Source organism: Carassius gibelio, chromosome A3 (assembly GCF_023724105.1).
Source record: "Carassius gibelio isolate Cgi1373 ecotype wild population from Czech Republic chromosome A3, carGib1.2-hapl.c, whole genome shotgun sequence".
In the NCBI taxonomy this organism is placed as follows: domain Eukaryota; kingdom Metazoa; phylum Chordata; class Actinopteri; order Cypriniformes; family Cyprinidae; genus Carassius; species Carassius gibelio.
Window position 1 is genome coordinate 21,798,067 of NC_068373.1, and position 12,384 is coordinate 21,810,450.

General features: G+C 37.4%; 1 protein-coding gene across 1 annotated transcript in view; it reads left to right on the plus strand.

Annotated features, from left to right (window-relative positions):
- The first annotated feature begins 3,652 nt into the window (after nucleotides 1-3,652).
- LOC127952148 (guanine nucleotide-binding protein subunit alpha-12) overlaps nucleotides 3,653-12,384 on the plus strand; it is a 28,501-nt gene continuing 19,769 nt past the window's right edge. The window contains exon 1 of the mRNA XM_052550479.1: nucleotides 3,653-4,412. Coding sequence (XP_052406439.1) covers nucleotides 4,089-4,412 — 324 coding nt within the window. The 5' untranslated portion in view covers nucleotides 3,653-4,088. The remainder of the gene's footprint in view (nucleotides 4,413-12,384) is intronic.

The following is a 12,384-nucleotide window of genomic DNA, read 5'->3' on the forward strand; positions in this document are numbered from 1 at the left end:
AATACGTTTTAAAATGCGCAGAGAACTTTGTGCCTTTGTTGCAGCAGTTCACAAAAACACACTTTCAAGATCATTTCTTTGATTAGGAGAGGAAAGCGATTGCTCATCATCTGCACCCTTGAAAGGTGTTTAATGCTCATGCATCTCATTTATGTAAATGTTATCTCTTTAAAGTTTTCAATTAGATTATATTTCTTTTTAATTATATTATTTTCTTAATTTCTCTTTTTTTCCCCTTTCTCTCTCTTGATAAAAGTGTGCTTTGTTTTTTTTCAGCCATCCTTCTTCAGTCTAATAACAGCCATTTGTCACTCTGGCTATCAAGTACAGACCTCCATTAATGCCACACACACTTGTCCATGTATGAGAGTCATTATGCTGGAATCAAAGAGTGGGGTGAATTTAATTATTTGCTGTTTTATTTATTTAATTAGACATTTTCCTCTGTAGTCCTCTGAGACCACATGCCCACTGGGTTTGGTTTATTCTTATCTCTCTTAATTAGGCTGGACAAAGCTCTGAATCTGGTTCCGATTCCCTTGTTAAATATGTTTGCCAAGCATTTGTTCCTAAAAACATTATATTACCGACTTTTTTGTTATGCATGAACTATTCTTAAAGAATAGTTTTAAATAACCTTTTGAAATCAAGTTCATGGTGAATGGGCTGTTGAGCTAAAAAATAAAATAAAATAAAAAGGACTTTTGTTTCACTATGAACATGCGTGCTTGAGAAAAAAATAACTATATAAAGACACCTTAAAAAATACATGCAGGTTAATAAACAGTCTTTTTTTAGTGTTTAACGATAGTGTCATATAAACAGAGTTCTAGCATGAAACTGATGGTGCAGTCTGATAGGTCTAACTCAATCTGACATAATGACATCATTATGACATCGCACAGCTGATTGGTTCTCTCCTGTATTGGTGGCTAATGAGCTCGCTGCTCAGCATTCAAAAATATGACTAGAGTTTGCCGTAGCAGTGCAGCTCGCTTCAGAAACCCTCCACCTTCCCCAGCTCCACCTGTATAGATCTGCTACCAGGTGATTCATGTATGCTATGGGGTTATTTCATGTATGTTATATTTGCAGCAGCAATATTCTTACATGCTCACAGCAGCATGTTGTGGATGTATTGCCAGTAAAAAAGTCTCAGTACTTGCTCTGATGCAAAAGAAGTATGGCAGATCTATCCCACCAAGACCAAATACAATAACATTGTCCTGTACATACATTACCATGACAATCCCTCCGAGAGTTGTCATGACAGAAATGTTATAGTTTATGCCCTTTTAATTTTTCTTTTTATAAAATGCATGAAATATTTCTTTTTTGCTGACATGCACGTGCTGTGCTCAGTCACCAATATGCAAAAAACTTACCATAAGACAATGACTTTAACTGTTACACCCCAAAAAAGAGAAATAAAATTTACATTTGTTATTCAGAGTAACTTCACAGAAGTCTGATTTGAGTATTTGTATGAATAATTATCTTCATTAATTACTAAATTAATGATAAATAATTTATTTTTATTAATGTAATGATTAACAGAAATATTTATTGGAATTATTTTTAATTGTATGTTTTATATATAATTTTGATTTAATTATCATTTTTAGAATTATACTGTTTTTATATTGCATGCAAACATTGGCTAGAAAAGTTTACATGCAAATCAGCTCTCACCACCAATTATCCTATGATTTCTCAAAGTTGTAGCACTCGGTGCTCAATTGCTGCGTCTGTTCGAAGCATGTGGGAAACACAGATGGCAGTGCTGGTTATTTCAGCCTTAACCCTCTCCAAGACTGCTATCAAGAGCAATTTGCCCAATGGGAAGAATGGATACTTGTATATTTCTGTGTTGCTTTCTGGTGAGCTTTGGTGATCAACGTGTAATCATGGCCATGTTGCTCTCTGAAAGCCTCTTCAGCTGCGTTTCACGTGCATGTTGATTTCATCTTTCCTTCAGAAACCCAGTCCAAAGCTCCTGCTTGAAAATCAACTTGAAAGCTTTTCTATTAAATGTTTTCCTTGTGCACATCAATGCAACAAATAGGTTTGAGATCTGAATCACAACCACAGTAATGAGAGGTTTAGTTTCCTGTGCTGTAAATTACATTGAATAATCTACTAGGAGAAGGAATGAAGAATTGTCACTATTTAGATGCTAATGTTGGTAGTTCTATTTTTCTTATGTAGGTGGTCAGTGGCACAAAATTTGCCCGCTCTACTTTTCTGCACCTGATATTAATAAGGAAGTGTTTCAATATTATTTATAGTTGTTGACAGTATGTGTAATAAAGCTTTAGCTCGTAATGAAAGTGTCTTGTTAGTGCAGGAATAATAGTACCAAACAATACTAATGATCTTTGACAAATAATGTTTTGATTAAGAATATGCTCATCATATGGTTTCTTTACCTTAGGTTTCTTTTATTTTTTAGTCGACACGTATGCATCCTACAGAGCTCATTTTACTAAAAAAGAAATGATGTATGTGGATGATAAACTATGAGTCAAAGGAAATGAATGAATGTAAGCGCAGGTTAACACTGCCCTCTGCTGAATGAACAGTTATTTTATTATTATTATACAAGCAGAAGACCACAGGAAGAGCCTTTTCTAGATCTTAACCTAGAGTAAAACTTCTCCTGCAAAATCAAATAAACTATATATACAATGTCAGTATTTTTATTATCTTATATGCTGACCATTTTTTGGAAAGGCACATTTTGTTCAGGACATATCGTTTAACCTTTAGAAAACATTTTGATACTCAAGACTGGAGGAAAGCATACTACTTTTACTACCTTAATTGTTATCTTAATTGTTAAACCTCTGGGTTTTTTAGACTCAACATAAATCAATAAATCACTGTACGTGCTTAACAGATTTATTAGACCACCTGTCGCAATAAAGAGAAAACACAAATATTTTAGAAATCTGTCAAAAACTTGTTTATAACTAAAGATGTTATTGTCGTTTATAAGGCAAATAACAAACTGAAACAAATAAATACAGTAGTTTTTATTCACACATAAACAACTTAATATTTTGTGTGATCTACTTTGGCGTTGGTAACAGCTTGTATTCTTGCTGGCATTGTTTTATCTATTTTTTTCTACAGTCTTTGTTGTTATTGATTGTCTCTTGAAAAAATAGAAAAAATAAAGTTTTTTTTATTTTCTTGTAAAACTGTAAAATGTATGTTAAACAACAGTAATTATATTCTAGCATTAGAAACACTAAAACTAAATAGCTTACACTGATGTATTAACCACTCGAGAAACATAATTAAATTATTTTGGTAATAACTAATACTGTTCGTTTAGGGCAGCTGTGGCACATTGGATGGTGGTGGTCTAATAAATGTGTAAAGCAATAAATAGATTATGAATGAAACATGAATGCACATATTATGTTTCCAAGTGCTTGGTGCATGTGTTTTAAAAACACATTTCCTCAACATCCTTGTCCAAGTGTTTCATGCCAATTGTTTGCATCATATCTTTGCCAGGGTTTTTGTAAAATTGTATTACGTCCACACGGACAGTAGTGCATGCTATACAGCTAGGGGCCACTATAACAGTGACATTTCTGACACTGGCTGGAATCCCCCTCATGTCAGTACAAACGCCCATCTCAACAGCAGGAGGGGCGTCAGTCCGGAGACAACCTTCCCAGAGCTGCGAGCAAACATCGCTCCTCCAGAATGAACTTTTGGAACTTGTCACGACGCTAAAGGAATACGGTTTCCCGCTAAATATAATCTCCTGAGCACATCCAGCATTTTTTATGCATTTCTTCATAGTTTTAACGGACAACAGTGACGCTTTGCTGGGGAAGGAGCTCTTCAGTGTGCAGGCTTTTACATAATGTCTTTATAATGGAGGAAAATGCTTATTGTGTTTCAGCTTTTTCCTTTTAGTGTTTGTTTTAACCGGTGAATATTCACAGCAGATGTTTGCCGGCGCCAGCTGAGTCTACTCCATGTAGGTTCTGTTTAAAACTTAAAGTAAAGTCCTTTGGCACTTTAATGAATACATCAGGTGGTAACTAATCGCGTTCGAGTTGGAAAGGATGGCTGGCGTGGTGCGCACCCTGAGCCGGTGTCTGCTGCCCGCTGAGGCCGCTCACGATGACAGGAGCAACGGCAAAGGACGAGGAGACCGCGAGCGCGATGCGAACCAGGAGCGCGAGGCGAAGCGGCGCAATCGCGAGATCAATGCCATGATCGCGCGCGAGAGGCGCTCGGTGCGGCGTCTGGTGAAGATCCTGCTGCTGGGCGCTGGAGAGAGCGGCAAATCCACATTCCTCAAGCAGATGAGGATCATCCACGGAAAAGAGTTTGACCAGAAAGCGCTGCTCGACTTCAGGGATACGATCTTTGAGAATGTCATCAAGGTAACGGTATCAAGCGTGACAGTTTGCGTGTGTTTCTGACGTCATGGTTGTCGGGTTTTGTTTGTGAACAGTTTTGTTAATTCGTTTCGTTTATAAATTATTATTTATTAAAGATTTTATAAAAAGATATATTTATAAGACTTATATATATTATAAGACATTTTCAGCATATATATTTCATTAAAGAAATAGATTAAAAGGTATAGGTAGGCAGGCAAATACAGATAGATAGATAGATAGATAGATAGATAGATAGATAGATAGATAGATAGATATTTGTATTTAGTTTATATATTTAATCATAAGAAATTTAATTGAAAACAGATGGATAACTGTAAGGATAGATAGAAAGAAAAAATAGTTAATTAATGATCTTAATAAAGTAGAACTGTTGTATTGCATCAAAACGTATTAAAATGATGTTGTGTTAGGTTGTGTAGTTATTCTAAGGTCACGAAGGCTGGCTTGTTTCCTGCTGAGACTTGCACTTTTGTCCCAATAAGTAAAACAAACATTCTCTACAGAAATGGGAAACACAAATAAATGCATTTTTGCATTCAGCATAATTAATACTTCCCCAAAGTTTGTGCTTCAGCCATCAGAAAAAAAGCTCACATGAGCTCCAATCACATGTACTGTCATACTAACAGGCTCACGAGTTACTATCAGTTTTTTCCTTACATATTAGATGAGCTAAATCTAGATGTCCAGATCTAGTTTCGAATACCCAATCCATGCGAAAATGTTAACATTTCCTCTTATGTATCTGACTAGCCTATTTCTTTTTACTGTTAGTCATGTGATGGTTGCTTTAGGCATCTGCTCTACCACAAAGCAGAATCCCAAGGGATTGTTCCTGGTTCATTTCCCTTTAAGCATGTCTATTTAAGATGTCTGTGTTTAATAACAGTGGCTTGGCTCACAGTTCTGATTTAACGAGAAAGGAGTGATAATGTATCCCAGAATGTGTGTGCGAGATGAGATAGTGGGCCTGGGGCTGTTGGAGTTACTGAGGAACAATTTGTAGCTTTTCTGGTAAAAGCAATCTTTTCATAAACCAGGAATCCCAAATCAGCATCTTAACATTTGCAGGCTGGCAGATGTTCTCTCGTAATTACCACAAGACGAAGCTTAGCTGTCCTTACAATTAGCAGTGCATGGAGTCAGTTTGTTTGGTCTAGGTTCATTTTTCCCTCTCACTTATGAACAGAGAGATTGTGTCTGACTTATCGTTGTGATCAGCTCATGTGCTTTCTGAGCTCACGTGTCTTTGGATGTCTCAATATGTCCTGATTTTTCCCCTATCTGTGTACGCTCTGGGCTTGTGTCTTCCTCTCTTTATCTCTTACTTGGTTTTACATTTGGTTTGGGAAGTTTACTGATGGCATCTGATGTGATCATAGCGAGAAGCCTTTGAGAATAGCTGAAGACTCTGATTACAGCCTACATCTATGTTACAATAGAGATAGAGAAGATCTAACAGTCTTTTCATTTTGTTCAAGATGTCTATGTGCTTAACAAACACTAGCTGACTGAGTCAGAGCTTTTCTGCGCTGTTTATTTATAAAAGAGCTTTGTTAAAAAGCAGCAGTGTGTTGTGCATTGTCTTGTCACTGTCATCTTTATGTGGTACTCTGATTTTATGTTAGATGAGATGTAATTATATGGATCAATGGCATAATGCATAATCATTTTTGTCTTATTTTATAATTCATTAAAATACAAAAAAATTCACACAACAGGCAGAAACATGGAGAAAACATTAAGCAGGAAATAATAGTAGTGAGGACCCCTACAGACCCCTACAGACTCTCACGACTGTGTATAAGGCCAAAAAGTATTTTAAAAAATCAGACAATTTGACCGGTTTGTTCAGGATGTGAAATATCATGTGGTGCAACTCCCCCAAAAGTAATGATAAAACATGAATTAATAAATACATGATAGATAAATAAATACAAAACTTTGAATTTGAAATATGTGAAATTGTTTAACTAAATGCAACTACACTAATCAATAACCAAATCTTAATAAACTGTTGCATTGCATCAAAACTTCTTAATAATTATGTTGAGTTAGATTAAGTTATTGTAAGGTTACCAAGGCCATTGCCCAAACCTTCCTTTTGCACATTTTTATTACAAGTAAAACAAACATGACCTAGACAAATAAAAAACACTAATAAATGCATGTTTTTTTTAAATAATCATTAAGATTTGTACACTTACATGTATTCAAGGTGTAAATATATTTTAAGTCATTAAATTAAAATGAAAAAAAAAATTTTTTTTTAAAACCAACTTGAATACAGTTGGATTACAGTTCTACGAACATTTAAAAAAACAAAAAAAATTCCACATATAATGAATGCATTTCTTCTCTATTGTACATAAATATGTCTGTGTTCTGGCAAACTATGATGTTATTTTATTCAGTGGGAAAATAAAATGATAAATATCCCTATCCTTGGTCTTGTTATTTTACCCACAGTTTGGTCAAAAGCTGTGCTGCCAGATCAGAGGTCTGGCTCGGTGGAAGAGTTTTGCTTTATATGGAAAAGTTTATGTTTCTCAGGAAGTCAGAGCAGAGGTCCACATGTTCCATCTCCATGGTTCTTGTCCACCAAACATTTAGCCAAACTGCCAGACATCAAATCATGCATCCTTCCCACAGCCAGACAAACGTGTAAGCTCTTGTCCATATAGTTTTCAGTGTTGTACAGAGGCAGAGCCAAAAGATTCATTTTGTTTCGATTGGGACTGATTGTGATCAGATCCTCTTCCAACCCATCCGGGGAGCAAAGCAGCAGAACTGAGTTTTCTTTTTTTCTGTTGATGATGCCATCTCAGTTTATTTTCAGTAAGACCCCTTCAACACAAAGTGACTAGGGAGCTGAGGTAAACATTATAATGTAGTTCTGATCTCTTTCATTAGCTCCAAAGGGAAATGCTGAGGCCTGTGTTTTGGAGCATCTGCATGTATACAAGAACTTGAAGTCAGCCCTAAATGTATGTGTTGGCCCTTATTACATGGTCCACTCACTGCCCTGCCAGTCAAGTGAAAAGTGCAAATGTTCGTGAAGAATGTGCCAAAGGTTTTGTGTTTCTGGATAGTTTACCATGGCTTCTTGTCACCAGTCAGTTGTTAAACATCTCTAAAGTTTATATAAAAGGTTATGTTAAACCTTTAGTTCGATTTGAGAAACTTTTTTGGGGTTTAGGAAGCAAAAAATAACATAAAGGCCTATTTACACTGAAGACTCATTTATAGGACACTATAAAACTATATTATATTACTAAAAACGAAGTATATATAACTCTTTTAACTTTTGGGTTGGATTCTTATTACCCGTCAAGGTTTTAAAATTCTAAACGTCATTCATACGTTATGTGTAAGATGAGCCAATGGGCAGTTGACCACCGTTACCCACTGTTTCACAAGTTCACCCTTACATCTAATCTGAAAGCGGATAGTAGGCATATTTTGGCGTGCTGTCCTGGGGGAGGGGTCTGGGCCCGGAGCATAGCCCAAACACAAATAACCCCCCTAGCCCTAATTTGGGATAAATAGATTAGAAGTGAGGAGTTGGGGTGGAGGAGGGATCCCGAAAAACTCGTGGGACAGGAGGTAGGAAGACTGGATATATATACTTTGTGTGCTAGTTAAGATGATTAGCTAAATGGGATGCACCTGTACCAAATTGGATGATTGGATGATCGTGCTCCTCCAGAACTAAGTTTTAATAAAACTCCATATCTTGGCAACTGTCATGTGATCATATATTTTGGGTCCATCCATCATATCTTCCAGACAAGGAGAAACACATGAGAGGAGTGGAAGGCACCCATTTACTTAAAAAGCTATTTTGGCTTGTCAAAGTAACATTTTTGCATGTCAGATGTAATGGCTGCTACATCAAAGCAAAGGTCTCAAAATATTTATGATGCACAGATGTGATTTAGCAACATATAAAACCATGCAAATCATTTAGATAAATATCTTAATTGGTAAAGTAGCTAGTTTACAGTTTAAAAATGGCAACTATGAGGCAAAGTGAGACAAATGCAAATCTTGCGGCGTAAATAAGACAGTGTTTATGGTCTTTTTGGACAGGATAAAAGATATTTAAACCGTTTAGGTGGGTGTGTCTGCTGCGCACTGCAGACACATGTAATTGATCCATCACAAAATATAGACTATTTCTTTATGTATGTAATTATATAGGAATTATTAAACATGAACCTATTAGTATCAGAAGTGGATTTGAATATATTACAACGAATAATACAATAGCCTCTGTTAATATTGCTCTATAATAAAATTAAAAACTTAACTTACTATCTTGCAAATAAAGCTTCATGTCTTTAAATCCGTACTGTATATAGTCAGTTATTTCTCTGAATAAATTATGATGTGTATATTTTTACAGTCCGCCTGATGTTTATCATGGTGTTCGCTACTGAACGTAGCTTTTTAATAATTAGGGGAAATTCCCGACATTTTAAAAAATAACTGTTTACAGGCCTAGGGTGTTTGCATTGTAATAATGTAAAGAGATACTAAAAATGTAAGGTGATATTTTCTCATGAAAATCATACAATTTCCTATTAATTCAATAAAAAGTTTACGTATACTAGGGATTACCAATATGGCGGCGCGACGGCTTCACTGTCATGACGTCAAGAACAATCCAGTTCCCTGTCAAGGGAACTTCAAACTGCGTCCTCTGAAGGGACACTATGGGGAACACCTCGTCGTGACCTGACTTACAGAGCATTCAGGCTATCAATTTTTACCTATCATGTGCAATGCTCTACCAATTGAGCTACAGGAACACGTTTTACATGTAGTATAGTAAATGGACTGCTTTTATTTGAGTCAAAATATTTTTTTACATGGCTAAATCAACTTATATTAGGCTACAACAACAAAAGTCAGGTCAGGATAAGGTCAGTTAGAAATAGCCTAAACATCCTTAGAGTAAATTGCAGAGTTTCCATTTTACAGCGCTTTTATTGACATGAAGTTTCGTTTTAGGAAGTATAAAAGTTCCACATTGTTGTGAAATGTTTTGTAAAATGATTTGCAATTCATGTAGTTTAGTTTAGGTCTTTATTTATTAATTTAATTAAAGTGGGGATTTATTTATTAATTTTTTGTAGGACAGTACAACAGTGGCCAATAAAATGAAAGTGATAATACTTAATTTCACAGTCTTAAGATGGGTGGAGTGGCTTGAGAACTAGACTGGAGACCTTTTTTGTCAGCGATGAAGTCAAGGTCAGATTGGAATAGTTCCACAATGGTGGTCTCTATGGTGTTGCAGTATCCCACAGTCCACAGAGCCAGAGGAAATGCTTCTCCTCAGTGCACAGACAGTGAATGCCACAAACAATGGCGATTCAGTCGTGCCATCATCACCATCTGTCATCGCCCATCCCTCTGAAGGCTTTAGGATGATGACCATGTTGGTGATTTTTGTTTCACTGATAAAAACCAGTCCAGACTTTTTCTCAGGGTTGGAAAAAACTAAAACAAACAATCCCAGAGGTTAACAGTCGTGTGAGCGAATCTCGGCCTATGTGCTGATCAAATTATTGGTTATTTTAAAGATAACATTATCTTTATTTCAGCCACTTTACAGTGGCAAAGGTCCAGGAGATAGTCCTCTCAACTTCTTCCAGATCCTTCCAGTAATGCCTTTTCGATATTATTGCACTATTTGCCCTCAGTCTGTGGAGGTGTTCTGGAAAAAGTTTTAAACTGTTTTTAAAGTCAATGTTTATTTTTAAAGAAATACTTGTTAGATAAAATCTAAATTGAATGAAATCCTATATCACTTGTTTGATGGCTTGTTAATCCAATCAAAACCAGATGGATAAATTCAATTCCCACCCTATTTCATTTGATATGGTAATAGAATGCATTAATAAAGCTAAATGTGTTGTGGGTACAGTCTTTAATGTCCAAAAAAAAAAAAATTATTTGATACAGCACAGTCAGCCTTTCCTGCCTTGTTTTTGTTAACCCACATTGAATAAGCTGAGTAATTTATGTCTGGGAATTTATTACTTCCTAGATCAGTAGCTAGATATCTAGTCTTTTCTGTTAACTCTTTAGTGGCCTTTTAGAAAGCTATCTTTGATAGTAGAGTGATCTAAAGACTGACCTTATACTGACACTGCATGTTGGGACAGGATAAGATCTCACCTCCGTTTAGCCCCTCGTACCCCTCATTCATCACTCTGACCCTTCAAGAGTCAGTTTCCCTATTGCAAAGCTCTTGATCTCTTGTGCAACGGGACACCATTGGCAGTGGAGCATTTCCTCTGTTTACTACATCCTTGAGAAAATAGTTGTGGTTTTCGGTCACTGCCCAGAATGTGTTTTTGCGCCATCATCCCAAGGATAGTGTGTATGGATGAGCATGTTACCAAAAAATTAAGAAACCGAAAGGTTTAAATTCATACATCCTGCTCAAACTATGTTTGCGGGGGAGGATACAGGAAGTTGCTGATGGGTGACACAGGGAGAAAACATATATCAAGCCCATCTTCCTGCGTGATAAATCTGAGAGTTTCTCTGTGACCGGAGTCTTGGGAGGCTCCTTCACAGGCAGCTTGTTTATGGCTAAGGAGTTGTTGCTGATTTAGCTGTGGTTGCTCAGCGGTGGGGAACCCGTGAGTGGCTGCCTGGTGCGCTTCCCACATCTGCTTACTCTGCGAAATCACAGCTCTGCCATTACCACCACTGGAGTAATTACTGTGCTTGACACGCAGGGCCCGTTTAATGCATGTCAGATGAGGGCCAGCGGATAGGATTCGCTGTCAGCTGTGTCTCTCTGCAGAAACCAAGATCCCTGAATATCATGTGTGTTCTACATTCAGGAAATCCCCCTTTGTCGACAAACAACAAGGGAACATCAAGAATTGTCTGTTGTAGACTTAAAAAAAAACACATGGAAAATGTCTGTGGCTTTTTTGCTTGAGACTTACAAAACAAGTCTCTTTGGAAGATGCCATTTAAAACAAACACTTAGGGCTTGTTTTTCAGGAGGCATTTCAGAAACGATAGGAGCCCTGCTCACGGCGAGGTGAGGTTTTGGTGGCTTTCTAAGCTATTTTTGGGACTTTGCCATGACTCAGGAAGAGATTGGAAGCCCTGCAACTGACCTCTCCACTGTGATAAAGCTGCCTAGCCACTCTCTCTTTTCTTTCACCCTGACTGTGTCAATGGTTCCAGAGGACAGGAGGATACGTCTACGCTTTCCTGATAGTGCTGGCCAGAAGTAGGTGAAAGGTCAGAGATGGATGGGTGGGTTTGGGAGCTGCATCTTAGAGACAGTAAAGGCAGTTTTGCCCCTAGGAAAGTACCCTGACAACCCTGGACTAAGGCACACTATTGAGAGGATTAAGAAGAAACAGTAGGGAGGCCTTAAGCACGAACAACTGTTTACATTTGATGGCTTGGGAAATCTTGGGTTTGGGAGGTGGGGGAATCTCAGGATTTGATGGAGACAGCCAGACTAACAGGACTGTACCGCATTCATTTCCTGTCGCTGCACGCGGTTTTAATGGTTTTGCAATGCAACCGTCTTGTGTTGATGTACAGATCCTTCACACCTGCGGACGATCTAAGAGTTTTCATTGTCCTTATGCTCAACCCATTGACCTGACGTGCATAAATGCCATTAAATTCACTCGTCCGGTCCACTGGGTTAAATCCCACAAAGCACCTGTGCCTGAGGGACCCTTTATCTTCTTCTGAGACAAAGACCCGCTAGGCGCTCTAATTACTGTAGCATACGTTTGCTCAGGTCACTTTTGAGTGCTTGTGTTGATGATTCATATGTGGCCCTATAGAACAGAGGAAGAGGCCCGGGACCCCCTTCTGGGACCCTGAAAATCAGGATGTTATTCCAGTGCAACAAAAGGAGGGAAAAATGTGTTGCAAAGAAGGACTTTGCCTCGGT